A 26,197-nucleotide genomic window follows, 5' to 3' on the forward strand; every position below is an offset into this window, starting at 1 on the left:
TCCCTTTGTGACTCCCTGTGAGGTAACTGACTCTCCTAATGCTGGTTCTAAGAAGTTTGCCCACAAAAATTTTTTATAGTTGAAATGCCAGTTAGTAATAATAGGGCTACAGAACATGTGCTGTATCCCATATTGTGAGCTATGGTTTGGTCACCCAATTGGCGTTAAAGCTGTCAACTGCTGATGAACTCACAGTTGTCTTGCTTAGAATGTTCCACAGGCTTATGATACAATTGTTGGAAAAATGGTTTGTTTTTCTTGTGTTGGCATTCTTGTGGAACAGCTTTGCTGGATGACCTCCGGTTCATGATGACTGCAGACTGGAACAGGTTTTGCCATCAGATTTTAGCAGCTTCTAGGCAGTGGCTTCCATTGGGGAGGGGCATGTGTCCCCCTCCTAGATTTTTCCCCACCCTGGATTTCTGAAAGTACCTTTTTGTGGTATTTTCATTGGTGGTTTTTGGTTTTTGGAATTTTTATTGAAAAAAAAATGAAAAAAGGAACAAATTTGCCCCCCCCCTAGATTTTGAGAAATATATTTTGTCCCCTTCCCCATAAACCATCATGAATTGACACCGCTGCTTGTAGGTCATTATCATGTCACCTCTTTATTGATGAGATGTTAAAGTTAGTAGCTGGAGGCTCTATAATTAGCATGCATACTCAGTATCTTTGAACCCTTTTACACATTTTGTTGTCCACATCTGGACACATTCAAAAGCTAACTTGTATGTTATTTTAAGTGGTGTCTTGTCATACTTTTCAAATTCTAATCTAGGTCTATAGAGGCTCTTGTAAAGTTTACTTCTAATTGCAGGAGATTGGCTTAAAATCATGTATTTGATAATACCAAGAGTTTGGTTGGCCTTTGCTGCTGCAGCTTGGGTGTTGTGGTTGAATTTAAGGTTTTATTTGATTTTGAAAGAAAATATTTTGTCAATGGAGCAAGATAACCATTATAGATTTTAGTTTAAATCAAGTTTGAAACTGGTCCTTACATGCTTGTCAGATTGAGCTTTCCAATTCAATGCCAAATTATGGTTTGAAGAAATCAAAGCTTGGCAGAAAACATCTGTAAAATCATCATCTCTGTAATATTGTTTGTAATACTCTGCTGCAGATCCTACAATGTATGGTTTGATTCAAGGTCAAGGAAAAAACCTTTTGTTTGGCCTGAGGCAAACATCAAATGCAACTTTCCAATGTAATGTTATATTCATCAATCTAGTCTAAGGTCCATACTTTTCAGAAAATCTTCAGATAATCATCACTGAAATCAACTATAAAACTCTGCTTCAGCTCCAACACTATATTCTGAACCAAGGTCAAACAAAATAACTGTTTTTTGGCCTTAGGGAATCATCAAATGCAACTTTCCAATGTAATGATATAATCATCAATCTAGTCTAAGGTCCATACTTTTCAGAAAATCTTCAGATAATCCTCACTGAAATCAACTATAAAACTCTGCTTCAGCTCCAACACTATATTCTGAACCAAGGTCAAGCAAAATAACTGTTTTTTGGCCTTAGGGAATCATCAAATGCAGCTTTCCAGTGTAATGTTATATTCATCAATCTAGTCTAAGGTCCATACATTCTATCATAACAAGAGAGGCCAGACCCTTATAATTCTCTCTCAATAAACTCAAGTTTGTGGCATCAGAGAGAAAAAAAAAACGAAAGAAAAAAAAGTATTGCTCCTGTAATGCAACTAACCCATTGTTTCCAAAAATAATGCATTATCTCAAATGCAATTCTCCTTCATATAATAGCTCAAGAGCTTGAAATTACTGAGTAGTTCATTTTACTGATTGTGTTCCATATTTTCAACAAACTCCACCATACTTCAGTTTAAGGGTTCAGAAACTCTTTGATAAGGACTTAAAAAAATTTGTTTCTGTAGGCTGCAGCAGATTGGTCCCAACAGTCTTGCAATACAACTGTCAACTTTGAAAAGTATCAAAATTATGGAACTTGAGCAGGAACTGTGGACTTAAAACTGAACACTTTAAGCAACAACAAACTGAAAAAAACAGAAAAATCAGAGATGACTCATATTTCATTGGTTGAGCTGTAAAAATGGTTATAATCAATAGCCATAAAAATTATTGATCCATCAATAATTGGTACTGTTGAAATTTTAGGCATAATAGCAAATTCACTGATTATTTAATCTGCCAATAGAATGACTATAGCTGAAAAGAAAGGATAGAGACTACAAGATCAACCTAAAAACTCTTTGAGGAACTTAGTAAAATTTGTGCTATTAAAAAAATGCCTTTTTTGTTTGCCCATCCCCAAGGTTTGAATCTGTACAAATATAAGATTAATATTTCCCAAGACGTTTTTTTTGTTTTTTCAAAACATTCTTCAAAACATAGAAAAAAGTTCCTATGAAAATCTGAACATGAATCAAAATTGGTTCATGTATAGCCTACTACTAACAACTTTCCACAGCACCAAGCCGCCTGAGGTCAACGCGGCTTTGCACGCTTCTCCTCCACCCCGACCTATTCAAAGTCTCCCTCCTCACACCCTCCCAGAAAATTCTCATTCCACTTAAATCTTTCTTTACAACATCCTTCCACCCCAACCAAGGACAATCTACTTTCCGTTTAGGCCTAGACAATTGGCCAGAAAGGATAATCTGTCATCCTTCATCCAAAGAAAATGCCCTAGCCATCTCAACCTTTCTATCATTATAGCCCTAAAAACATGATACGTAATTAATATTGAGATACTTTAAAATGGATTAAAGCTGTTTTTGCAACTGAGGAATTATTTTTTTTTATCTGGCTTACTGAAATATATATCAGAAAATAGTCACTCCATTTATTTTATCTATATTTTGATTTTTCAGGAATGTGTTTCAAGCATTTTCAAATGCATATGGCAGATCAAGTCAAAGTACTTCACCTTGTCGAAATAAAGGAAAACTCACCCCACGCTCATTATTTTCATCCCCATCAGATAAGGAAAATTCACCTAATTCCCAGGCTAAAAACATGCGAGTTGAAGCAAGAAGCCCTAGTCCACAGTATAATGATTGGTTTAGCAACAGCTCCCCAAAATTACCACCTGTAAGAACATACAAATCAAAGCTTAGTTCAGTTAAAAGGGCATATCCTTCACTTGATATAAGCAAGTCAAAAATATTATCAGATAAAACTCAGAACAGCCCAGTTACCTTGAAATTTGGTTCTCCAGTCAGATTTAACCTTGATACAAATTCACTATTTCTTAGAAATCATGATGAAGATGGATATTCAAAAAGGACCAAAGTTGATCCTAGAGAAATTGGGTAAGAAAATGTTTTGGTTTGTTTTTGATTTTCAAAGTTGCTTTTAACTGGACCTTTTTTGGTATTTCAGTGTCAAAATGCTGGATTGATTAAACGTTGTGCCTTTGTAAAGAAGTACCCTAAAAATAAGCGCAACTGCCCTCGACTTGGATTAAAAAAAAAAATAAATAAAATAATAATTGGTTTGACTTTATTAAAATTTGCCAAAAAAAACAGAGAAACAAACGAGGACTGTAGAAAATAGAATATATTTTTCAACAGATAATTGGTTCATTGTGACCACATATAGCAATATACCCTTTCTTTAATTTTTTGGGTTATTTATGTAACAGACTTACTAGCTTTGGCAACTCTGCACTGAACTGTGGGATGATTGAATATCAGAAGGCTTATAGGGCTGCTGATTAAGGGCTAAAAATTATTGATTTCTTTTTATACCAAAAATTTGCAGGAAAAAAAAGTTAAAATGGAATCTTGTTTACTCAGATCATCTGGGACCTGATGTAGTCTGGACCAGAATTCTTTTTTTTTACACATTTCGTTGTGCCATGGTGGGTGTCTGATAAGCTGTTCTTCCTTTCCCATTTTGATCATTGTAATGTCTGGTTTTGTTGAACCTTTGATTGAAAGAATAAACACGGTACTTTAAAAAAATAGTGTCCTTATGGGCCTATGGTTCAAGATAATTGTGAAGCATATAGCCGTGTTTCTAATACTTCTGGCATTTCCTCCTTCAGATAATTAGAGCAAGCTGTGTCCCTACAGCTTTGTCTTGTCGCCTTTGCTAATGGCGGAACATGAGAAAAGCTTCCCAGAAAAATGTGAATGGATGTACTATTAGAAGACAGTTACTGATGCTGTACTCTTTGGTTACTCTTCGTGGCGTCGGGATAGTAAAACTTAGAGCCTCATATGCCACTAGTCAGCTGTTTTTAATTTTTCTAGGTTACTTTTTCTTGGGCTGTATCCGTTTTCTATTGTTTTTATTTTGACAATTTTTAGGGCACAGGCTGCTAAAAACTTAGGGTCTGTTGTGCTAATAGTCTACCATTTACTTAGCTTTTCCATAGAATTATGTCTATTGAACTTCCTTTTTTTAAAGGAATTAACAGAAGGGTGTTCAGAAATAAAATATAATTGTAAGCACCTTCGCAGCAATCGGGATATTTCTTGGTAGTTTTTAAATTTCTTTGGTCTCCTTTTTTGAAGATCAAGACAATTATCAATGCCCTCTATCCATCAGGAATGTATTCATTGTCCCAGACATCTATAACTAGTTAATAGAGCTCATCTGCAGGTGACTCAGACAGAACTTTATGCAGCTCAGCAGGATCGCCATCTATTCCAGAACTTTTTGTTTTAAACTGTTTGATTGCCTGGACTACTTCCTCTTTAGTTGGTGGATCCATACATAAATTTTCATAAGAAAGATTTTCTGGTGGGCTGAGTAAGGCTAAGGAATATTTTGTCTCCAATATTAGTAACTCATGGTCTCAGCAATTCTTGGAACTGTGCCTGCAAACCTTTTGATACGTTCCTCTCTACATTTGAAAAGTTTCCTGTCCTTTGCTTTGAGCAAAAGGAGGGTAGATTGCTTCTTCTTCCTGGTAAATCATCCAAGAGTGTAGTAAGGTTCCTTGTATCATTTCTGGAGGCACCCATCTCCATCTTATTGGTCATATTTTACCATTAGGCCTTTCTGTCGGCTCTAGGAGATTTATGGCATTCCTGACTCAGTGATTTATATGCAGTGAAGTTTTTTTCTGATTGAGAGTTTCAGTGTTTGCTCAGAATTTTATTATTTGGCTGTAAGTCTTGGTCTCAGGACATCCTGAGGAGTTGGAATCCTGATCAGTACCTTCGTCATCAACTTGTATGGGGGGCAGTGGTTATAATGTTCAAGAACAAAATATTCTTGGTTTTTATCTATTTTCAGCTTAGATATATCTATTTTTTGACTTGGCATAAACGCTCCTTTGTACTGAGTCCTTATCTAAACCATATCTTTAGCAGAAAGTGGTCAGATACAATTTTTTAAACCTGTATCAGCACCTCTGTGCACCTTCGAGTCTGGCATCATGGTCTTCCATCTTTGGGATATAGGGGATTCCCAGGCATATGTGTTGTGGGGCTTATGTCTTAACCAGGTGTCAGCCACAGTAAGATTGTTCTGCATTGCAAAAAGGTGCAGTATTTTTCTTTTGGGGCACATTTCACCAAGGTCATGATTGCTGATCACCTGCTCAGATTCATTCAACCTGTTAATGATCTTACATTAAAATCGCCTCCAATCATAATTGCGTCTTTGACTTTTAGGTGGATCATGTCAATGACCATCTAAATCTCACACTAAAACTAGTCCTTTAGCTGCTCAGGTACATCTCTAGTTTGAGCATATATTCTTAGGGCGGTAATTTTGGCATTTAAATATCGCCCATACAATTCTACTAGATACTGCTTCATATTTGAGGAGCCAGGGGTAGTCTTAGGGGACAACAGAAGACCTACCCCTGCTAAACCTGAGCTATCAGATGGCCCCGAGTTGTAAAATATGACCTTTTTCTCAGGGGGCGCTTCGAAGGTAATGATGTCACCTCCATTCAGCCTCGTCTCAGGAACGTACATGATGTTAATATTGTAAATATGAAATATACTCAGACTGGAGTATCTCCTTTCGTAGGTAATCTGACTAACCGTGTTTCTGCGTGTTTTCAGCAATGGCTCTGCAAAGGACGAAAGAGGTAGATATACCTTGTCAAAGTTATAGTGGTAGATATACTTTTAGAAACTATCTTTGCCGACACAAGATCTCTTACTTAGAGGATGTGAATTACATCTGTTTAGTTTCATTTTGAAGGAATGAATAGACGAGTTTTGAGGAATGAAGTCTATCATCAGACTGTTCCAAGTTGAAATGCAGTGTTCATGCGCCCTTCTTCTTCTTTGATAAAGCTCTTCTTCAATTGCTAAGTCGATGACGTTTTATTGAGTCTTTAGTCCAAAGGTTCCAAATTCCTGCATATTAATTCGAAAATACCAGAACTATGTGACTCAAAATACTGTGTCAAAGGAAAGATTTTGTAGCAAATAAGTCCCTTGTTTCACATAATTTGCTTAAAATTTCCTTCACACAACACAAAATCTTTTGCTTAGATCTACTAATAGTATTTATTAACTGCAGCTCACTCACAAAGACCTATTTTAGATCCTCTAGAATAGGCTTTTAGGAGCTTCTAGAGTTAATACAAGCCCTATGATGGAGATGAGACGCGAGCTGTGGAGAAAAATGAGGTCACTTGGCAGCAAGAGGGTTAGTAACTGGTGGGATATTTAGATCCAGACGATGTCTCTTGAAAGAATGAATTGTCTATTGGTTTTGCCAGAATTAGTGGTAGCTTAAAGAATTTGGTCAGGAAGTATAATCAAATGAGATTTGAATATTTTTGAGAAGTCAATTTACAAGATAAAGGGTGTCTAAAATATATGCAACACACCTTGGTGGAGGATCTAAAGCAATAATAGAGTTTGTGTTGCTAATTTTTCTTCTTGTTTTCCCCTTTTCTTCTTTTAATTCTTTCAAACAAACTTGATGGTGCCATTAATGAAGTCCTTTTACTGTTGAGTAACTGAAGATATTTGTGAAACCACTTAATATCACACTTTTTGCTTTTTTCTAAGGAAAAGGAATTTTAGCTATTGTTTTGTGCCCATTTTGCTCTTTTTTAGGTTTGACAACCTTGGCAACACGTGTTATATCAATGCAACAATGCAGTGTTTACTATCTTTAAGTCCCTTGATTTCTGATCTGAGCAAATCGTGTGATACTCGACCGCGTAATAAACTGATAGACAGCTTCTTTGAGCTGTTGCAAGCAAGGGAGTCTGGATATATGGAAATGACTAAAGAATCCCTTAGGTAAGATTCTGTGAAGGTTTTGACTATTCTTATAATAATAAAGCTTCTATTATTTTATGTGTATATAACAAGTGATTTTATTTTATAAAAACTGCTTTATATAAAGAAATTTTATGTCTTTAAATAAACATGAAATTTACTTATTTTTTTCAGAAGGATATAAATGCTACAGCAACCTTGCACAAAATTGAAAACGCTTCACTGTCTGCTCTAAATTACCAATTCAGGTTTTATTGTAATGAATGTAACATCAATTTTATTACTCAGTTTGTTAAATAAATGAATTCATTTCTACCAAGTATTGGGAAAAAAGTCCTTTCAAAACTTTGCCGAAAGGGCAAAAATTTTAACAAAAAAAGAAAAAAGCAATATAAAAAGTCTATGATTTTACAGTTTGCAAAGTTGATGGTTTGAACATCAACGTGTGACCATCATATTTCCGTGACCTTTGCCATTTAGGGGACGTGTCACCTAAACCCCACCCTAACAAAGTTTTATATCGCATGGAGAGACATTGAAGATATTATGCAAAACAATTATAATTTAAATCAAATTGAAATCACGAAGAAAATGATCTTAGAAATACACTGGACTTATCAAGAACGTCTAGGAACACTCTTAAATTTCAAAGACACAGAAAAAAAGTTTTATAAAAAAGAAATCTATTCTTTTATGCTTTGAAAATTTAGGTTTCGAAATGTCTATGCTGTTAGTCAACTCTGCAGACTATCTTCGAAAAAGTTCATTCGACTGGAGGGAGGCGCTGTTAACTGAAATTAATCAACTGAAAAAAGGGCAGTATTAAAAAAATATAAGAAAAAATACACTCATAATAATCTTCTCAGTTTTTTTTTTCAACAACTTTCTCTTCTAATGGGAGCATTACCTTTCCACCTGCAATTCATTTTTCGTTTATCGATCCTTGTGAGCCCAGAACAAGCATGGGCAACCAGGATCCAGAACAAATATGGGCAACCAGGATCCAGAACAAACATGGGCAACAAGTATGGGCAACCACGACCCAGAACAAGCATGGACCACATGTATGGGCAGCCAGAGCCCAGAACGAGCACGGTCAACCAGGACCCAAAACAAGCATGGACAACAAGTATGGGTAACCAGGACCTAGTACAGATACGGGCAATATGTATGGTGGTTCTACAAAATGTTCAATGGGTTTATTAACAAATGGAAAGAATAAATCACACGTAATCAAAATACCCAGTCCATTCCTGGACGCCGAGAACCAAAATCATTACAATTTAACATAATACGCAGAATGGTCACCGCTCCTAATCTCAGACACAACCATACCCCTCATTTACCAAATAACTAAAACTATTACCTTCCCGTTCCTTATCCTCAGGGAAAACCACCCTGTCATATTTAAAAATCATACATTTGTAATTTAAATTTACTACTTACATTTAATTCTAATTTTTTTTTTTTTTTTTTTTTAACTATTCATTTGTGATGCTATTAAATGATTTTTTACTATTTTTTTAAATGATGCGAAGGAGCTCCTACCTCTTAGCTCTTCTGGGATCAGGTTCCATATCTTTGCACAAGCTACGTTAGGAGCGAAATCTGATCGCACGGTCGGGGTGAGGGGTATTTGCAGGTTTGATGATGATCGAGTATGCAAATTATGCTGGTCTGAAATAGGTCAACATAATATTTTAAACTCAGATGGCAGCTTTCCAGCTAAAAACTTGAACACAAAGGTCAAGCATGATAATTGATGCAGGGACCCTAATAACAAATACCCTTCATTTATTCTAATTAGTATCAGGCATGGTTGATGAATTGAATTCAGTTTTCGCAGGTGGGATTTAAAAGTTGATTGCCAGATCATTGCACAATACTGTAAATGGGGTTTTATTAGAGCGTTGTACAGGAGGACCAGCGTTTTCTGCGGCAAAGCGCTTTTCAGTTTTTTTATTATTCCAAAATTCCGGGATAGCTTCAACTCTACTGCTTGAATATGATGCACGAATGATAGGTTCTCATCGAGGAGGATTCCTAGGTATTTTGCAAAATGCTTTTCTGGCCGACTAATCACACCTCTGGATGTCCGGATACCACATATCTCCGGATGGACACTTCCGACTCGGGAAAAAAATAGAACGCAGGATTTCTCAACATTAATTACAATTCGGTTAGCATCCATCCAGAGATATGTCCCCTACAGAACCTCCCTCAGTTTAGATATGAGAGTTGTCCTATCCTTTTCACAGCAACCAAGCGTGGAGTCATCGGCAAAGGCCACGAGCTCATCATCTTCACCTTCGGACCGGAGGGAGTTTTCATCCTGGCACAAGTTACAGCAGCGAAGATTCGTTTGTGCCGGGTTCAGCACTCGACTCAGATCGTTAACATGGATCAGGAAAAGTAATGGTCTTAATATTAAGCCCTGGGGGACACCGCAGTTAACGAGCACATCGTTTCCAGGATCTTCTCCCAAATAAATCCTGCGGTCCCTCAGATATGATCTGAACCAATCCAGAGCTTCACCTCTTATTCTTATATGTTCCAGTTTCCCTTGGAGAATTGAATGGTACATGCTATCAAATGCTTTCCTGATATGAAGCAGAGCCACTGCAGGTAGTAGACCAGAATCCAAAGCTTTGTTTATTCATAAACTTAACGCCGTTAGTGCATCCTGTGTGGAGTGCCCTGGTCTGAACCCAAACTGGCGATTATTAAGAAACCCTTTCTTCTCTAGAAACTGGAGTAGCTGCTGTTGCATAGGTCTTTCAAAAACTTTTGAAAAAACTGAGAGGATAGAAATAGGTCTGTAATTAGCCGGGTCAACTCGAGAATCCCCTTTGTGCAGTGGAATTATTCTAGCTTTCTTTAGTTCTGGGAAAGTGCCCTTATGCAGAGACAAATTTATGAGGTAAGTAGTGGCTCCATGATTGAAGGGGCAACTATTTTAACACTTTTGTATGTACTCGGTTGAACACAGAAGCCGAATTGCTTCTTAGATTTAGTACGATTAGCAGAATTTCAGATGGAGAGACAGGTGCTATTGCCATGGCCTTAGTGCATGCCGGGCCAAGGTAATCTTTAAAACTCTTCGCGGAATTCCCAACAGAATCTGCTGTTTTTCTGCCCACTTCTGCAAAAAATGTTCCCAATGCATTTGCAAGGTTATCTGGTCCTGTTACTGTCTCCCCATTGAAAGATAATTTAGATGGAAGCTCAGGTGGGGGGCTGCAGTGACGCAGTATAGAGTTAACAACCTTTCATGTTTTCCGAGAATTTTTGCCACTTTCAGCTATTTTCTCACTAAAACAATCTCGTTTAGCTTTACGTAAAACTGATCGACGACATTTTTTATATTTTTCATATTTCTCCAGCGGTGCAATGCATGGGTCATTTTTGTAATCCATTCACAGTTTATTTTTCCTGTTAATACACTGGAGCAGTCCATGACTAATCCATGGGCTTATGGGTTGATTTTTCCGTCCCGTCTTCCTTAACGCTTTTCACAATAGCAATCCGTATATATTCTCATGAAAATGTTATGAAATTCCTCGAATCCTGAATTAACATCATCTGTATTCATAACACTTTCCCAGTATATGCTCTCCAGATTTTGATTAAGAGTTTTCAAGTTCTCGTCATTCAGTTTCCAGGTAGTGAACCCCTGCTTAATCGAAGCATTAGGCTTTGGATATTTATGCTGTATGTTGAAATTTGTAAGCAGAGGGAAGTGATCTGAAGTGTCGGATAGCAGAACTGAGGCTGATGTTGGAGGCAAAGTCGAAAAAATGTTGTCAATAAACATTTAAAAAAAAACAACTAAACTATAGGAATCGTTAGGCATCCTTGAGATACAACTGTATGGTTCTTCTATTTCTTATCGAAATGCCTTCTAAAGTTGTCTACATCCTCAGAAGAGATAACTTGATTTGAAAGAGTTCTATGGTTTTGCTCTTCTATTCCTAAACAAATTTGGTAGAATCTACTTTAACGAAAGTTGGCAAAAAAGGACGATCTGTGGCAATCTTTCATTCTTCATCCGCAGAACGTGTCCTAACCATCTCAACTTTTCTCTAATTATAGCTTTAAAAAGTAGGATAAAGCCATATTTAGTTCAGCTTACTGTTTGAAATGTGGTCAATCAGACGGGTACCTAAAAGAATCTATTTGCAGTTGCTCTAGAAAACAGTTAATCTAAGTTTTTTTTAGTCTATACTTTTCCCAAAATCTAATAGATCTCAGATCTGAATTTTCAGGGGTGGATTCTATGTTTGGTGAGCAATAAATTTTTTTTTTTTTTTTATGAACTTATTGTCAAATTTGTCAAAGTTCTTATATTGTCAATATTCTCCCATTGTCAAATATAATGACACTATGGCCTCAGTGACAGTATGAAAACAGTCAAAGTGTCAAATGTAAGCTTATCATAGAAGTTTCGGCTTAGTATACTAGTTATTGACCTTTCTAGAAATTTGAATTTGTAGTTGAAAGTCACAGTGCTTTCCATGAAAAGCTGATAACAATGAAATTCTTCAAATTTCATTATAAGAATTTGTGGTTGGATTTTTTCCCTATTAGCCATGGCTCTCTTTTTTTTATTATAGTCCATCAACTTGATTTGAATTCAAATTGAGTTCAAATTCCGTTGATTTTTTAATTAAAATAAATTTGATGGACTGTGATGAAAAAGTTGAGAGGTATGTCTAATTGAAAAAAAAAATTAAGATCGATAGTCTGAGTGAGAGGCAGGTTAATTTTTGAACTCGAATCAAGTTGGTGGACTGTGATGAAAAAGTTTAGAGCTATGGCTAATTGAAAAAAAAAAATTAATAAAGATAGTCTGAGTGAGAGGCAGGTTGAATTTTGAACTCGAATCAAGTTGGTGGACTTTGATGAAAAAGTTAAGAGCCATGGCTAATTGAAAAAAAAAATTAAGAAAGATAGTATTAGTGAGAGGCAGGTTGATTTTTGAACTTGAATCAAGTTGGTGGACTGTGATGAAAAAGTTGAGAGCTATGGCTAATTGAAAAAAAAAAAATTAAGAAATATAGTCTGAGTGAGAGGCAGGTTGATTTTTGAATTAGAATCAAGTTTGTGGACTGTGATGAAAAAGTTGAGAGCTACGGCTAATTGAAAAAAAAAATTAATAAAGATAGTCTGAGTGAGAGGCAGGTTAAATTTTGAACTCGAATCAAGTTGGTGGACTGTGATGAAAAAGTTGAGAGCTATGGCTAATTAAAAAAAAATTAATAAAGATAGTCTGAGTGAGAGGCAGGTTGATTTTTGAACTCGAATCAAGTTGGTGGACTGTGATGAAAAATTTGAGAGCTATGGCTAATTGAAAAAAAAAAATTAAGGAAGATAGTCTGAGTGAGAGGCAGGTTGATTTTTGAACTCGAATCAAGTTGGTGGACTGTGATGAAAAAGTTGAGAGCTATGGCTTAATTGAAAAAAAAAATTAAGAAAGATAGTCTGAGTGAGAGGCAGGTTGATTTTTGAACTCGAATCAAGTTGGTTGACTGTGATTAAAAAGTTTAGAGCTATGGGTAATTTAAAAAAAAAATGAAGAAAGATAGTCTGAGTGAGAGGCAGGTTGATTTTTGAAATCGAATCAAGTTGGTGGACTGTGATGAAAAAGTTGAGAGCTATGGCTAATTGAAAAAAAAATTAAGAAAGATAGTCTGAGTGAGAGGCAGGTTGAATTTTGAACTCGAATCAAGTTGGTGGACTGTGATGAAAAAGTTGAGAGCTATGGCTAATTGAAAAAAAAATTACGAAAGATAGTCTGAGTGAGAGGCAGATTGATTTTTGAACTAGAATCAAGTTGGTGGACTTTTATTAAAAAGTTGAGAGCTATGGATAATTTAAAAAAAAATAAGAAAGATAGTCTGAGTGAGAGGCAGGTTGATTTTTGAACTAGAATCAAGTTGGTGGACTGTGATGAAAAAGTTGAGAGCAATGGCTAATTGAAAAAAAAAATTAAGAAAGATAGTCTGAGTGAGAGGCAAGTTGATTTTTTAACTTGAATCAAGTTGGTGGCCTGTGATGAAAAAGTTGATAGCCATGGCTAATTGAAAAAAAAAAATTAATAAAGATATTATGAGTGAGAGGCAGGTTGAATTTTGAACTCGAATCAAGTTGGTGGACTGTGATGAAAAAGTTGAGAGCTATGGCTAATTTAAAAAAAAATAAGAAAGATAGTCTGAGTGAGAGGCAGGTTGATTTTTGAACTTGAATCAAGTTGGTGGACTGTGATTAAAAAGTTGAGAGCTATGGCTAATTGAAAAAAAAAAATTAAGAAATATAGTATGAGTGAGAGGCAGGTTGAATTTTGAACTCGAATAAAGTTGGTGGACTGTGATGAAAAAGTTGAGAGCTACGGCTAATTAAAAAAAAAAATTAAGAAAGATAGTCTGAGTGAGAGGCAGGTTGAATTTTGAACTCGAATCAAGTTGGTGGACTGTGATGAAAAAGTTGAGAGCTATGGCTAATTGAAAAAAACATTAAGAAAGATAGTCTGAGTGAGAGGCAGGTTGATTTTTGAACTCGAATCATGTTGGTGGACTGTGATGAAAAAGTTGAGAGATATGGCTAATTCAAAAAAAATTTAAGAAAGATAGTCTGAGTGAGATGCAGTTTGATTTTTGAACTTGAATCAAGTTTGTGGACTGTGATGAAAAAGTTGAGAGCTATGGCTAATTGAAAAAAAAAAATTAAGAAAGATAGTCTGAGTGAGGGAGCAGCGAGGATTTGATTTTTGAACTCGAATCAAGTTGGTGGACTGTGATGAAAAAGTTGAGAGCTATGGCTAATTGAAAAAAAAATTAAGAAAGATAGTCTGAGTGAGAGGCAGATTGATTTTTGAACTCGAATCAAGTTGGTGGACTGTGATGAAAAAGTTGAGAGCTATTGCTAATTAAAAAAAAGAATTAAGAAAGATAGTCTGAGTGAGAGGCAGTTTGATTTTTGAACTCGAATCAAGTTGGTGGACTGTGATGAAAAAGTTGAGAGCTATGGCTAATTAAAAAAAAAAAATTAAGAAAGATAGTCTGAGTGAGAGGCAGGTTGATTTTTGAACTCGAATCAAGTTGGTGGACTGTGATGAAAAAGTTGAGAGCTATGGCTAATTAAAAAAAAAAATTAAGAAAGATAGTCTGAGTGAGAGGCAGGTTGAATTTTGAACTCGAATCAAGTTGGTGGACTGTGATGAAAAAGTTGAGAGCTATGGCTAATTGAAAAAAAAATTAAGAAAGATAGTCTGAGTGAGAGGCAGGTTGATTTTTGAACTCGAATCAAGTTGGTGGACTGTGATGAAAAAGTTGAGAGCTATGGCTAATTGAAAAAAAAAAATTAAGAAAGATAGTCTGAGTGAGCGGCATGTTGATTTTTTAACTCGAATAAAGTTGGTGGACTGTGATGAAAAAGTTGAGTGCCATGGCTAATTAAAAAAAAAATTAATAAATATATTCTGAGTGAGAGGCAGGTTGATTTTTTAACTCGAATCAAGTTGGTGGACTGTGATTAAAAAGTTTAGAGCTATGGCTAATTGAAAAAAAAAAAAATTAAGAACGATAGTCTGAGTGAGAGGCAGGTTGATTTTTGAACTCGAATCAAGTAGGTGGACTGTGATTAAAAAGTTGAGAGCTGTGGCTAATTGAAAAAAAAAAATTAAGAAAGATAGTCTGAGTGAGAGGCAGGTTGATTTTTGAACTCGAATCAAGTTGGTGGACTGTGATGAAAAAGTTGAGAGCCATGGCTAATTGAAAAAAAAACTTAATATAGATAGTCTTAGTGAGAGGCAGGTTGATTTTTGAACTTGAATCAAGTTGGTGGACTGTGATGAAAAAATTGAGAGCCGTGGCTAATTAAAAAAAAAAATTAATAAAGATAGTCTGAGTGAGAGGCAGGTTGAATTTTGAACTAGAATCAAGTTGGTGGACAGTGATGAAAAAGTTGAGATCTATGGCTAATTGAAAAAAAAATTAATAAAGATAGTCTGTGTGAGAGGCAGGTTGATGTTTTAACTCGAATCAAGTTGGTGGACTGTGATGAAAAAGTTGAGAGCTATGGCTAATTGAAAAAAAAAAATTAAGAAAGATAGTCTGAGTGAGAGGCAGGTTGATTTTTGAACTTGAATCAAGTTGGTGGACTGTGATGAAAAAGTTGAGAGCTATGGCTAATTGAAAAAAAAAAAAATTAAGAACGATAGTCTGAGTGAGAGGCAGGTTGATTTTTGAACTCGAATCAAGTAGGTGGACTGTGATGAAAAAGTTGAGAGCTATGGCTTAATTTAAAAAAAAAAATTAAGAAAGATAGTCTGAGTGAGAGGCAGGTTGATTTTTTAACTCGAATCAAGTTTGTGGACTGTGTTTAAAAATTTTAGAGCCATGGCTAATTGAACAAAAAAAATTTAAGGAAGATAGTCTGAGTGAGAGGCAGGTTGATTTTTGAACTCGAATCAAGTTGGTGGACTGTGATGAAAAAGTTGAGAGCCATGGCTAATTGAAAAAAAAATTAAGAAAGATAGTCTGAGTGAGAGGCAGGTTAATTTTTGAACTCGAATCAAGTTGGTGGACTGTGATGAAAAAATTGAGAGCTATGGCTAATTGAAAAAAAAAATTAAGAAAGATAGTCTGAGTGAGAGGCAGGTTGATTTTTGAACTCGAATCAAGTTGGTGGACTGTGATGAAAAAGTTGAGAGCTATGGCTAATTGAAAAAAAAATAAGAAAGATAGTCTGAGTGAGAGGCTGGTTGAATTTTGAACTCGAATCATGTTGGTGGACAGTTATGAAAAATTTGAGAGCTACGTCTATTTGAAAAAAAAAATTAATAAAGATATTCTGAGTGAGAGGCAGGTTGAAGTTTGAACTAGAATAAAGTTTGTGGACTCTGATGAAAAAGTTGAGAGCCATGGCTAATTGAAAAAAAAAAATAAGGAAGATATTATGATTGAGAGGCAGGTTGATTTTTGAACTTGAATCAAGTTGGTGGACTGTGATGAAAAAGTTGAGAGCTATGGCTAATTGAAAAAAAAAAAATTAAGAAAGATAGTCTGAGTGAGAGGCAGGTTGATTTTTGAACTCGAATCAAGTTGGTGGACTGTGATTAAAAAGTTGAGAGCGATGGCTAAGTCAAAAAAAAAAAAATTAAGAAAGATATTCTGAGTGAGAGGCAGGTTGATTTTTGAACTCGAATAAAGTTGGTGGACTGTGATGAAAAAGTTGAGAGCCACGGCCAATTGAAAACAAAATTAAGAAAGATAGTCTGAGTGAGAGGCAGGTTGATTTTTGAACTCGAATCAAGTTGGTGGACTGTGATGAAAAAGTTGAGAGCTATGGCTAATTGAAAAAAAAAATTTAAGAAAGATAGTCTGAGTGAGAGGCAGGTTGATTTTTGAACTCGAATCAAGTTGATGAACTGTGACGAAAAAGTTGAGAGGTATGTCTAATTGAAAAAAAAAAATAAGAAAGATAGTCTGAGTGAGAGGCAGGTTGATTTTTGAACTCGAATCAAGTTGGTGGACTGTGATTAAAAAATTGAGAGCAATGGATAATTGAAAAAAAAATTAAGAAAGATAGTCTGAGTGAGAGGCAGGTTGATTTTTGAACTCGAATCAAGTTTGTGGACTCTGATGAAAAAGTTAAGAGCTATGGCTAATTGAAAAAAAAAATGAAGAAAGATAGTCTGAGTGAGAGGCAGGTTGATTTTTGAACTCGAATCAATTTGGTGGACTGTGATGAAAAAGTTGAGAGATATGGCTAATTGAAAAAAAAATTAAGAAAGATAGTCTGAGTGAGAGGCAGGTTGATTTTTGAACTCGAATCAAGTTGGTGGACTGTGATGAAAAAGTTGAGAGCCATGGCTAATTGGAAAAAAAATTAAGAAAGGTAGTCTGAGTGAGAGGCAGGTTGATTTTTGAACTCGAATCAAGTTGGTGGACTGTGATGAAAAAGTTGAGAGCCATGGCTAATTGAAAAAAAAAATTAAGAAAGATAGTCTGAGTGAGAGGCAGGTTGATTTTTGAACTCGAATCAAGTTGGTGGACTGTGATGAAAAAGTTGAGAGCTATGGCTAATTGAAAAAAAAAAATTAATAAAGATAGTATTAGTGAGAGGCATGTTGATTTTTGAACTAGAATCAAGTTGGTGAACTGTGATGAAAAAGTTGAGAGCTATGGCTAATTGAAAAAAAAAAATAAGAAAGATAGTCTGAGTGAGAGGCAGGTTGAATTTTGAACTAGAATCAAGTTGGTGGACACTGATTAAAATTTTGAGAGCTATGGCTAATTGAAAAAAAAATTAAGAAAGATAGTCTGAGTGAGAGGCAGGTTGATTTTTGAACTTGAATAAAGTTTGTGGACTCTGATGAAAAAGTTGAGAGCCACGGCAAATTGAAAACAAAATTAAGAAAGATAGTCTGAGTGAGAGGCAGGTTGATTTTTGAACTCGAATCAAGTTGGTGGACTGTGATGAAAAAGTTGAGAGCTATGGCTAATTAAAAAAAAAATTAAGAAAGATAGTCTGAGTGAGAGGCAGGTTGATTTTTTAACTCGAATCATGTTGGTGGACTGTTATTAAAAAGTTGAGAGCCATGGCTAATTGAAAAAAAAAAATTAAGAAAGATAGTCTGAGTGAGAGGCAGGTTGATTTTTGAACTCGAATCAAGTTGGTGGACTGTGATGAAAAAGTTGAGAGCTATGGCTAATTGAAAAAAAAAAATTAAGAAAGATAGTCTGAGTGAGAGGCAGGTTGATTTTTGAACTCGAATCAAGTTGGTGGACTGTGATGAAAAAGTTGAGCGCTAGGGCTAATTGAAAAAAAAAATTAAGAAATATAGTCTGAGTGAGAGGCAGGTTGATTTTTTAACTCGAATCAAGTTGTTGTACTGTGATTAAAAAGTTTAGAGCCATGGCTAATTTAAAAAAAAAATTAAGAAAGATAGTCTGAGTGAGAGGCAGGTTGATTTTTTAACTCGAATCAAGTTGGTGGACTGTGATGAAAAAGTTGAGAGCTATGGCTAATTGAAAAAAAAAATAAAGAAAGATAGTCTGAGTGAGAGGCAGGTTGATTTTTGAACTCGAATCAAGTTGGTGGACTGTGATGAAAAAGTTGAGAGCCATGGCTAATTGAAAAAAAAAAAAATAAGAAAGATAGTCTGAGTGAGAGGCAGGTTGATTTTTGAACTCGAATCAAGTTGGTGGACTGTGATGAAAAAGTTGAGAGCTATGGCTAATTGGAGAAAAAGACAGATCAGATAGTTTGAGTGAGAGGCAAAGCTGGCATAAGCCTTTTTCAGAATTGTATAAAAATGATGTCATTTCATTTGTTGATAGATAGTCTATCATCCATTTCTAAGGCTACAATGAAAGAAAGGACAAGATGGCTTGGCTACGTTTTACAGATCAGTTACGACACATTTTCAAAAACTTTACCTTTCAGCCATCCATCTGGGCCAAATATCCCCTAGAGTTTCCACTCCCTATGACTTTTTCATGCTCTTTGTCAAAGCTCATAAATATCACAGAATAACCTTTGACCAGTTTTTAGTTTTTGTTTATTTATTTTATCAATTATTATAACAATTTTTAAAAAATCGAAGACTAGGCCATGGAATAAACACAATTACATCACTATTCTTATTTTGATTATCATTTTTATTTCAGTCTGAAAAATTGGACAGAACTGACACAGCTTTCCGCCGTGCTGACCTTAGGCGGCTGTGTGCTGCATTGAGTTGTTTGTAGCGGGAGTGTATTTACTCTAACCTTATCTAGTTATGGGCAAAAAATATCCAGGCACCGAGTCTGATTGTCTCAAGGGAAAACACTTCTAATAAACCTTAAATTCTGCCAAATTAGGAAAGTTGTTTAATTAATTAATCCAAAGGTGCTAACCACATTAATCCTATTCTAATTAATCCTAAAGGTCTCATCTGTTCGAAAATCATTATTTGGTCTGTTATCTTAAACAAGTTGTTCACTATTAAGATAAGATAAGATTTATTGCTGAAAAATGGCTATCACAAGCCCAAAAGGGCCAAATTCGCACTTTAGCGTCAAATACAGCGAAAAAAGAACAACAAAAATAAACAATCAAACAACAACAGAAATTTATAAAAGGGTCAATGTCAAATACATAAAAATGTTAAAAACAAAAACAAAGAACAAAGTAAACTCATAAAATTTGAAGGCAAACGTCAAATCAGCAAAACTGACCCCCCCCCAAAAAAAAAACTCGCAAAAATAAAAAGGGGATAAATTGAAATTAAAACAAAAACAAAATATATTTGGTGACGAAAAAACATAAATATAAAACCTCCAAACTTGAAAAACGGGAATTAACATTAATAACTTTGTGGTAACGAGTGAGTGAGGGGGGGGGGGGAGCCCCAAACGATTAAGGGGTTAAAAAAGAAAACACTTCAAAGGAAAAAAGTTATTAAAAAAAATTAATTGCAAAATATAAATGGGGTAAGACGAGGTGTTTTTTTTGGCAAAGAATGTGGGTGGCGGGGTCGAAGGGGTGAATATTGATCAGGGAAAAGGGGAGTTGTTCGAGGGTTATGAAGAGCATTGTTAGCAAAACGCAAGGTAATTTTTGCTCTCCTTTCCTTAAGGGAGACAAGGTTAGCTCTCCTGAGAAGGGAAATATAAGGTACTTTACTCTCATTGAAGATAATTCTTACGCACCTTTTTTGTACTGCTTCTATTCTGTCCAACAATTCAATGGATATGCCAGGATGCCAAACAGGATAAGCTTACTCAAGAGTTGGGCGTAAAATTACAGTAAAATCCTCAAATAGTACAAGTTAGAGCATTTAAATGTTTTAAGGAGTTTAAGGAGTGAAAATGTGGCATTTGCACGTTTTAAGATGTCATTAATATGACAATCCAATTTTAAGTCGCTAGAGATGGTAACGCCCAGTAATTTCATAGTGGTAACGGACATTTCAGGGGGATTGGACAGGAGAAAGAAGGAGGAGTTTTAAGGAAATTAATAGTAAAAACAGTCGACTTTAAAGGGTTGAATTTCATATCATCAGTGAGAGCTTCGGCTGATTTCGATTCCAAGATGTACATTGGGCTGCTTTTGGAATTTTTGGAACATGTCTCTAAGACAGTTAGATCATCAACGAATTTCCATCTATCCGGGAAATAAACACCAAGGTTATTTATAATTGTAAGAAATAAAATTGGACCTAAGAGAGTTCCTTGGGGCACACGATTATAAATTGGGAGGGGATCAGAATACACATTCAAGTATTTCACGACTTGCGTTCTGTTAGAGAGGAAAGATGCAATTATTCTAATTAAATAAGGGTCAACTTGAAAGTCGTTAGATAGCTTTCTAATAGTATATTATGGTTGATTAAATCAAAAGCTTTTTACAAGTCAACAGCAATAACATTAAGGCAGGTATTGGGTTTTTGGAGTGTTTTACATATTTTGTCTATAAGGAGAATAATACAATGGGTAGTAGATGTAGAGCGTAGGTTTTCGAATTGTCTTTGGTCAACATTTGGGATTATTTTTACTTTCAACCACTAAGCTAAAAAGCTTTCGTATAACTTAGAAAAAACTGTAGTAAGAGTAATGGGACAGACACCATTAAAATATTGATTATTATCTTTCTTTTTTACGGGAGTAATAAAACTTAATATCCAACAATTTGGAAATTTACCAGCAGATGTAATTTCATTAAAAAGTAAGGAAAAAGGCTCTGAGAGATTGTTGGCAAAGGCTTTAATTAGTGCAATCTGAATGTCTAATGGACATGTACTACACTTTTAATGTTCTTAATTTTTGCCTCCACATCCGAGGGCGAAATAATGGAAAAATTGAGATAGCACAAATCATAAGGAGTGTCAAAAGAAAGGGGAGGGAGGTTCTGAACTGTAGAAGAAAAAAGCCTGTTCAGATTATTGGCTGTAACTGAAGAGTTTTCTTGGAAATGGAAGTCTATGTTCTTATGTGTTTTCCCACAAATTTTCTTTCTTCTATTATACCATTATTTTGGCTTTGTATAAAATTAATCATGGACTTTGGATTTGTAATATGAAGAAGCTGAATTACGTATTTCTTTTTTTATAGGCTTATGCAGTGAGTTCGCTTTGGATGTTTTGCAGATCTTCATTAGATTCATTTTAATTTTAATTAGGTTTTTCAATTGGTAAGTAATGTACGGTTTGTCATTATAACATGTTTTTACTCTTTTCACAGGGAAGGAATTTATGTATTTCGTTTTAATCAGATTTTTAAATTTAGAGACTTAAAAATTAATGTCATTTGTTCCTTTGAAGGCCAGCCAGTTTTCATTGGTAATCCAAGATCCAAATGTGTAAAGGCCATCATTGGAAATTGGGCAATAAGAGAACTCAGTAACAGAAGAAGTATGATTAAAGCTATAGAGAGGCTTCGTTAATAAAAAAAAATGGTAACTTCCTCCTAACGGGGGCAAGGGGACAGGAGGGGTGTAGAAAGCCTGCATATTGGTGCAAATCAAATCAAGGGTTGAAATTCCTTTTGTTGTTGGTATTTTTACTATTTGTTTTAAGCTTAGGGAACTACAAAGGGGATTTAAATTGAGATCATTAGCATCACCTACTAATAAAATACCGGCATTCGGGGATTTGCATAGGACGAAGTCGGCACTGCTATGCTGTTGTTGGTAGAATCGCTGTCTTTGTACAAAGTTTTTGTTTGGGGAGAAATATAAGCAGCGAAACACAATCAAATAAAAGGGGCGTGGTAACACTTTGGGTCTTACTCTTGCTCAAAGGATGTCATTGTAATCTGAAAGGTTGGGGGTATGAATTAATTTAGGAAAGAGATAATTATTTATATATGAAAGTATTCAACCTCCCTTTTTATATAAGGAGTGATCATGAGGACAATGTATTATGAATTGAGAGCAGCTGTTAATTTCTAATAAATCGGGGCTTTGTGCTTGGATCCCAGTTACGGCAATTACATCAATTTTGTGTTCGTAACAGAGGGCTTCCCTTTCGATCAATTTGTTAAAATTCCGGCTTTCGGCGTTCATAACAAGCTACCTCGGGAAAGTGAAACGGTTACTAAAGAGGGCAGTTTTTGTTTGTTAATTGTGGGAGGCAATTGGGGATGGGAGGACCGTGGATCTGGGAGAGGAGAGGCATCTGTTTCGGGATGAAGGCTGGGATTCGTTTGAGAAGCAAGATTAAAAGGCAGGGCTGGACCCGGCTTGAGAGAAAAGGAGGACAGCGGACAAATTACGGGGATATTATTAAGTAGGGATTTGTGGGGACTTAACTTAGAACTAAAACACTGGTTTACACTAAAGTCACGTAATTCGATGCTTCTATAACCCGAATAGATGGAAGTAGGGTCTTCTTTGCGATGATAGAATACGGTGGGGGTCTTAAATTCCTCGGAATAAGCGGGTGGCGGTGCTTCAATGGATAGTGGTGTGTTACATGACAGACTCGGTGACTCTCGTTTTTTGACAGAGTTTTCTTGGCACTGTTGGAGGGGGAGAATTTGTTTTCGTTGAGCTGAACTGCTTGTAGTATCTCACTGACCTTTGATGTAAAGGTGGGAAGGCTTAATGTAAATCGTTTTTTGACAGATCCAAACTGATGAGAGAAGGAATTGGAAGGGATGCTGACCTTAAGTTTAAATTTTTTCGCAACTGCATAATAGATACTAAAAAGATTTGTACTCATATTTTAAGTGGACCTGAAAGCAATCGCCAGACCCATACACACTTCTGAAACGAACATACACGTTATACTGCAATCATTTGCACCCAGGAACGTTGGATTAATTTGTCCAGTTATATTACTTGAAAAAATGATGGTATATACACGACTTTTCCTTCTTGCAAATCTCTCTCCAGGCATATTTGCATACACGTTTATTAGCATTAACTTGTTACCTGGATAGTTCGTCACTAGTATTGAACTCACACCTAGTTTCACATGAATAAATAACTTTAATTTCAGAATGAAATTGAGATTGAACACTTGTGCCTGGGAGGGAATTGAAAGCAAGACATTTTAATTATTTAAAACCATTAGCTTGTCTTTTTATCTAAGTTGAACCAGAAATCACTGGATTAGTATCAAGAATTTCGTCGTTGACCTTGTCTTTTTTTAAATCTTTAATTTTGATGATGTTATTAGGAGCCACAATGGAATCAAGAAGCCCTGATATAATATTGATTTAAAAAGAAATTGGGGATTTCTCCTATTCTTGGTTGTGGAAAGACGGAGGGCTACCATCTCTAATTCTTTCTGAACAGGTTAGGGCGGACATTTTTATACTAATTTTTTCAAGTTCACTCATCAATGATAATGACCGCTCCAGTAAAGGGAGGAGGCTTCTTGCTTTAGGAGCAGCAGGGGCATGGTTTAACAAGTTGGACTGGCAGGAAGCACAGGTCTTGAATACTGTAGCCTGGTCAGGGGTTTAGCAACTGAAATCAGTTGATTTTGAAACAAAATTGGTTTGGCAGGACACTTCTGACGTGGTTGAGGGGGACTGTCCTGGGGCATGAAACTGGTTTGGCAAGGAATCGATTTGAGAGACAAGAAGGGTGATGACCTCACTTCCTTCAAAACGTTGACTAGGTCATTTCCCGATGGGTGGCGTGGGAGTGTCATAAAGGTAGACAGGGTCTGGGTGGAACAACACAAAGAGTCATCAGAGGGTACTACCTTTTCATTAGTATCTTTCTTTTGCAGTACAACATAGGCAAACCCAATGATTTGACCACTTAGAACGTTTTATACCGGAGCTATGTTCATGGAAGTAAAACTCACAGCTACTGCAATAAATAGAGTTAACAACAACTCTTAATCTGCGTTCCCGGCATACTCTCTGCCATTTTTTGAACCGGAATAGGTTTCGATATATTATCGCTGATTAAAGATGAGTTAGCTAGGGTCACTGAATTAATTCATGTTCAAAGCTCTTAATTAATTCTGTCCAAAGTGAGTGAATCCAAAAAGGTGTTTCCACTCTGAAGACTAAACTCTGAAGAACTTTTGAAAAGTAGACGGTGTTTAAAACAATAGAAGAGATGTTTCAGATCTGCAGGTTGAACTATTTTTGGTTAAAGATAAACATGCCTACAAGAATCGGTAAAGGATACATTAATTAATGAATTAATTGTGTTATTTTGATGGTCCTGATTTGATTGAAATTGAACATAGTTCGCTGAGGTATACATTTTTTAGTGAATTAAGGGGTAGGGTTAGAAATCTCCTGGGGGGGGGGGTAGAGAATGGGAAACATATAGGCCACAGTTGTACAATTGTTTCGAAGAACTTTTCGAAGAAGATTTTTTCGAGCCATTACCTGGATAGGGGGTAATTTTCGTAATCTTCTCTCCTACTGTGTTATGGTGGGGTTAAAAATGGTATCTTTCAACGCCATAAAGCTCATTGAACTCAAGTAGTAGCTCATCCTACAAAAAGGCTAAAAAGCTGAATTTAAAAAGTTGTGCTGGTGTCCAAATTTCTAATATTTTTGTTTGCTTCTAACTTTACTCTAATATGTTGTATCGTTAATTAGGAAGTTGCATCTGGCATTAGGCGTTTTGGATGAAGAATTTGCTGGTTATCGTATGCAAGATGCAAATGAACTCATCATCCGACTTTTTGATTATTTCAAGACACATTATGATGCCTACAACAAAGGATTACGTAAGCCTTTTGCTTTATTTACTTTTATTCATGTATATTTCTTCAGTTATTTGTGCTTTTGCGCAAAAAAATAAGCTTTTGGTGTTTTTTTTTGTCAGTATATGCTGGACCTATACTGGACCAGGCGATGATGCTGAAACTCTTTCAAAATTTATTTTATAATTTTAGTTTGAAAATTTCTTTCATCAATGAGTTTTTTTGGTAAGTTTTTTTCTTCATTTGTTTTATATTGGGCTTCGCCGATGACGGCTGTTGTATATATAGCCGTAATATATTAAGTTGTATTCACTGTGTTATTCACTGTGTTCTCATATTTCCTCGTTATCTTCTCTTATTTTGTATCATTCGCTTTTTTTGTCGCAAGGCATTGTGGTAGTTCATCCTGCTGAGTTATAATATTACTCTTAACTGATGAGTCATTGATAGTATCCGAAAAAGTAGTTCCGTATTTTGAGAAGTTACCTGGTTTTCTATTGTCAGAAAGTCATACAAAAAGACGTGAATCATATTAAGGTGTTACTAGGGTCAGAGCCGTTCCTAGGGTTGGTGGTGCTCGGGGAAAATTAGTTACTGCGCCCACTTTTCAACTCAAATATAAGCAAATGAAGCCGAATCAAAGTGGACAATCTCCCAGCCGCCTCCCCTCAGTTGCAGCTGCCCGGTGCAGCTAACCCGGTCGCCCTCCCCCTAGGAACGGCTCTAACTATGATTGTTTCAAACAAAGTTGTTTGATCATCAATCAAACAAACACAATTGCTTCCAATTTTGACGTTTCTGTCTTGTATGGATTTTGAAACATTTGATACGAACATCGTTGCGATTATTTTAACCTTTAAAACTAATTTCTGTAAAAATGATCAGGAATTAGTATGTCAGATTTTTTTTTATAGAGGTTACCTGGTTTCTTTTAATGTTATACTCATGCGTAGTTCTATTGGATAAAAATAATTTAAGCCTTTTTGCTTTCTTCCATGCTTTGGGCATTTATTTTAGCAGTATAGCCAATTCTCATGCTGAATAAACATGAAGGTTTCTTTGCTTTCGAACTAGTCTCTTGTTTCAATTTTGCCGTTTGAATCTTATTGGATTTTTAAGACATATTTGATACCAACATTGTAGCAATTATTTTAACAGATCTCTCAAAAGTTTCCGATAGAATGATCGACAATTAGCATAGCAGAAAATAATTCCATTTTGAAAAGCTATCTGGTTTTCTAATGCCAGAGACCATAGTTTTCTTGTAGTATAACCGTGAAGCCTTGTATTTGCTTTCTCCTTCATTTCTCGTTTTGAGTTTTGCCTTTTGTA

The 26,197-nt window shown here is 35.7% G+C and overlaps 1 protein-coding gene across 1 annotated transcript in view; it reads left to right on the plus strand.

The window, feature by feature from the left end:
- LOC148939279 (ubiquitin carboxyl-terminal hydrolase 51-like) overlaps positions 1-26,197 on the plus strand; it is an 84,977-nt gene that overhangs the window by 23,006 nt on the left and 35,774 nt on the right. Inside the window, exons 2-4 of the mRNA XM_089106971.1 lie at positions 2,863-3,303; positions 7,030-7,218; positions 24,759-24,889. Coding sequence (XP_088963097.1) covers positions 2,863-3,303; positions 7,030-7,218; positions 24,759-24,889 — 761 coding nt within the window. The remainder of the gene's footprint in view (positions 1-2,862; positions 3,304-7,029; positions 7,219-24,758; positions 24,890-26,197) is intronic.

This window comes from Artemia sp. Qi Xiang Cuo, chromosome 21, assembly GCF_049724085.1.
Source record: "Artemia sp. Qi Xiang Cuo chromosome 21, ASM4972408v1, whole genome shotgun sequence".
NCBI lineage: Eukaryota > Metazoa > Arthropoda > Branchiopoda > Anostraca > Artemiidae > Artemia > Artemia sp. Qi Xiang Cuo.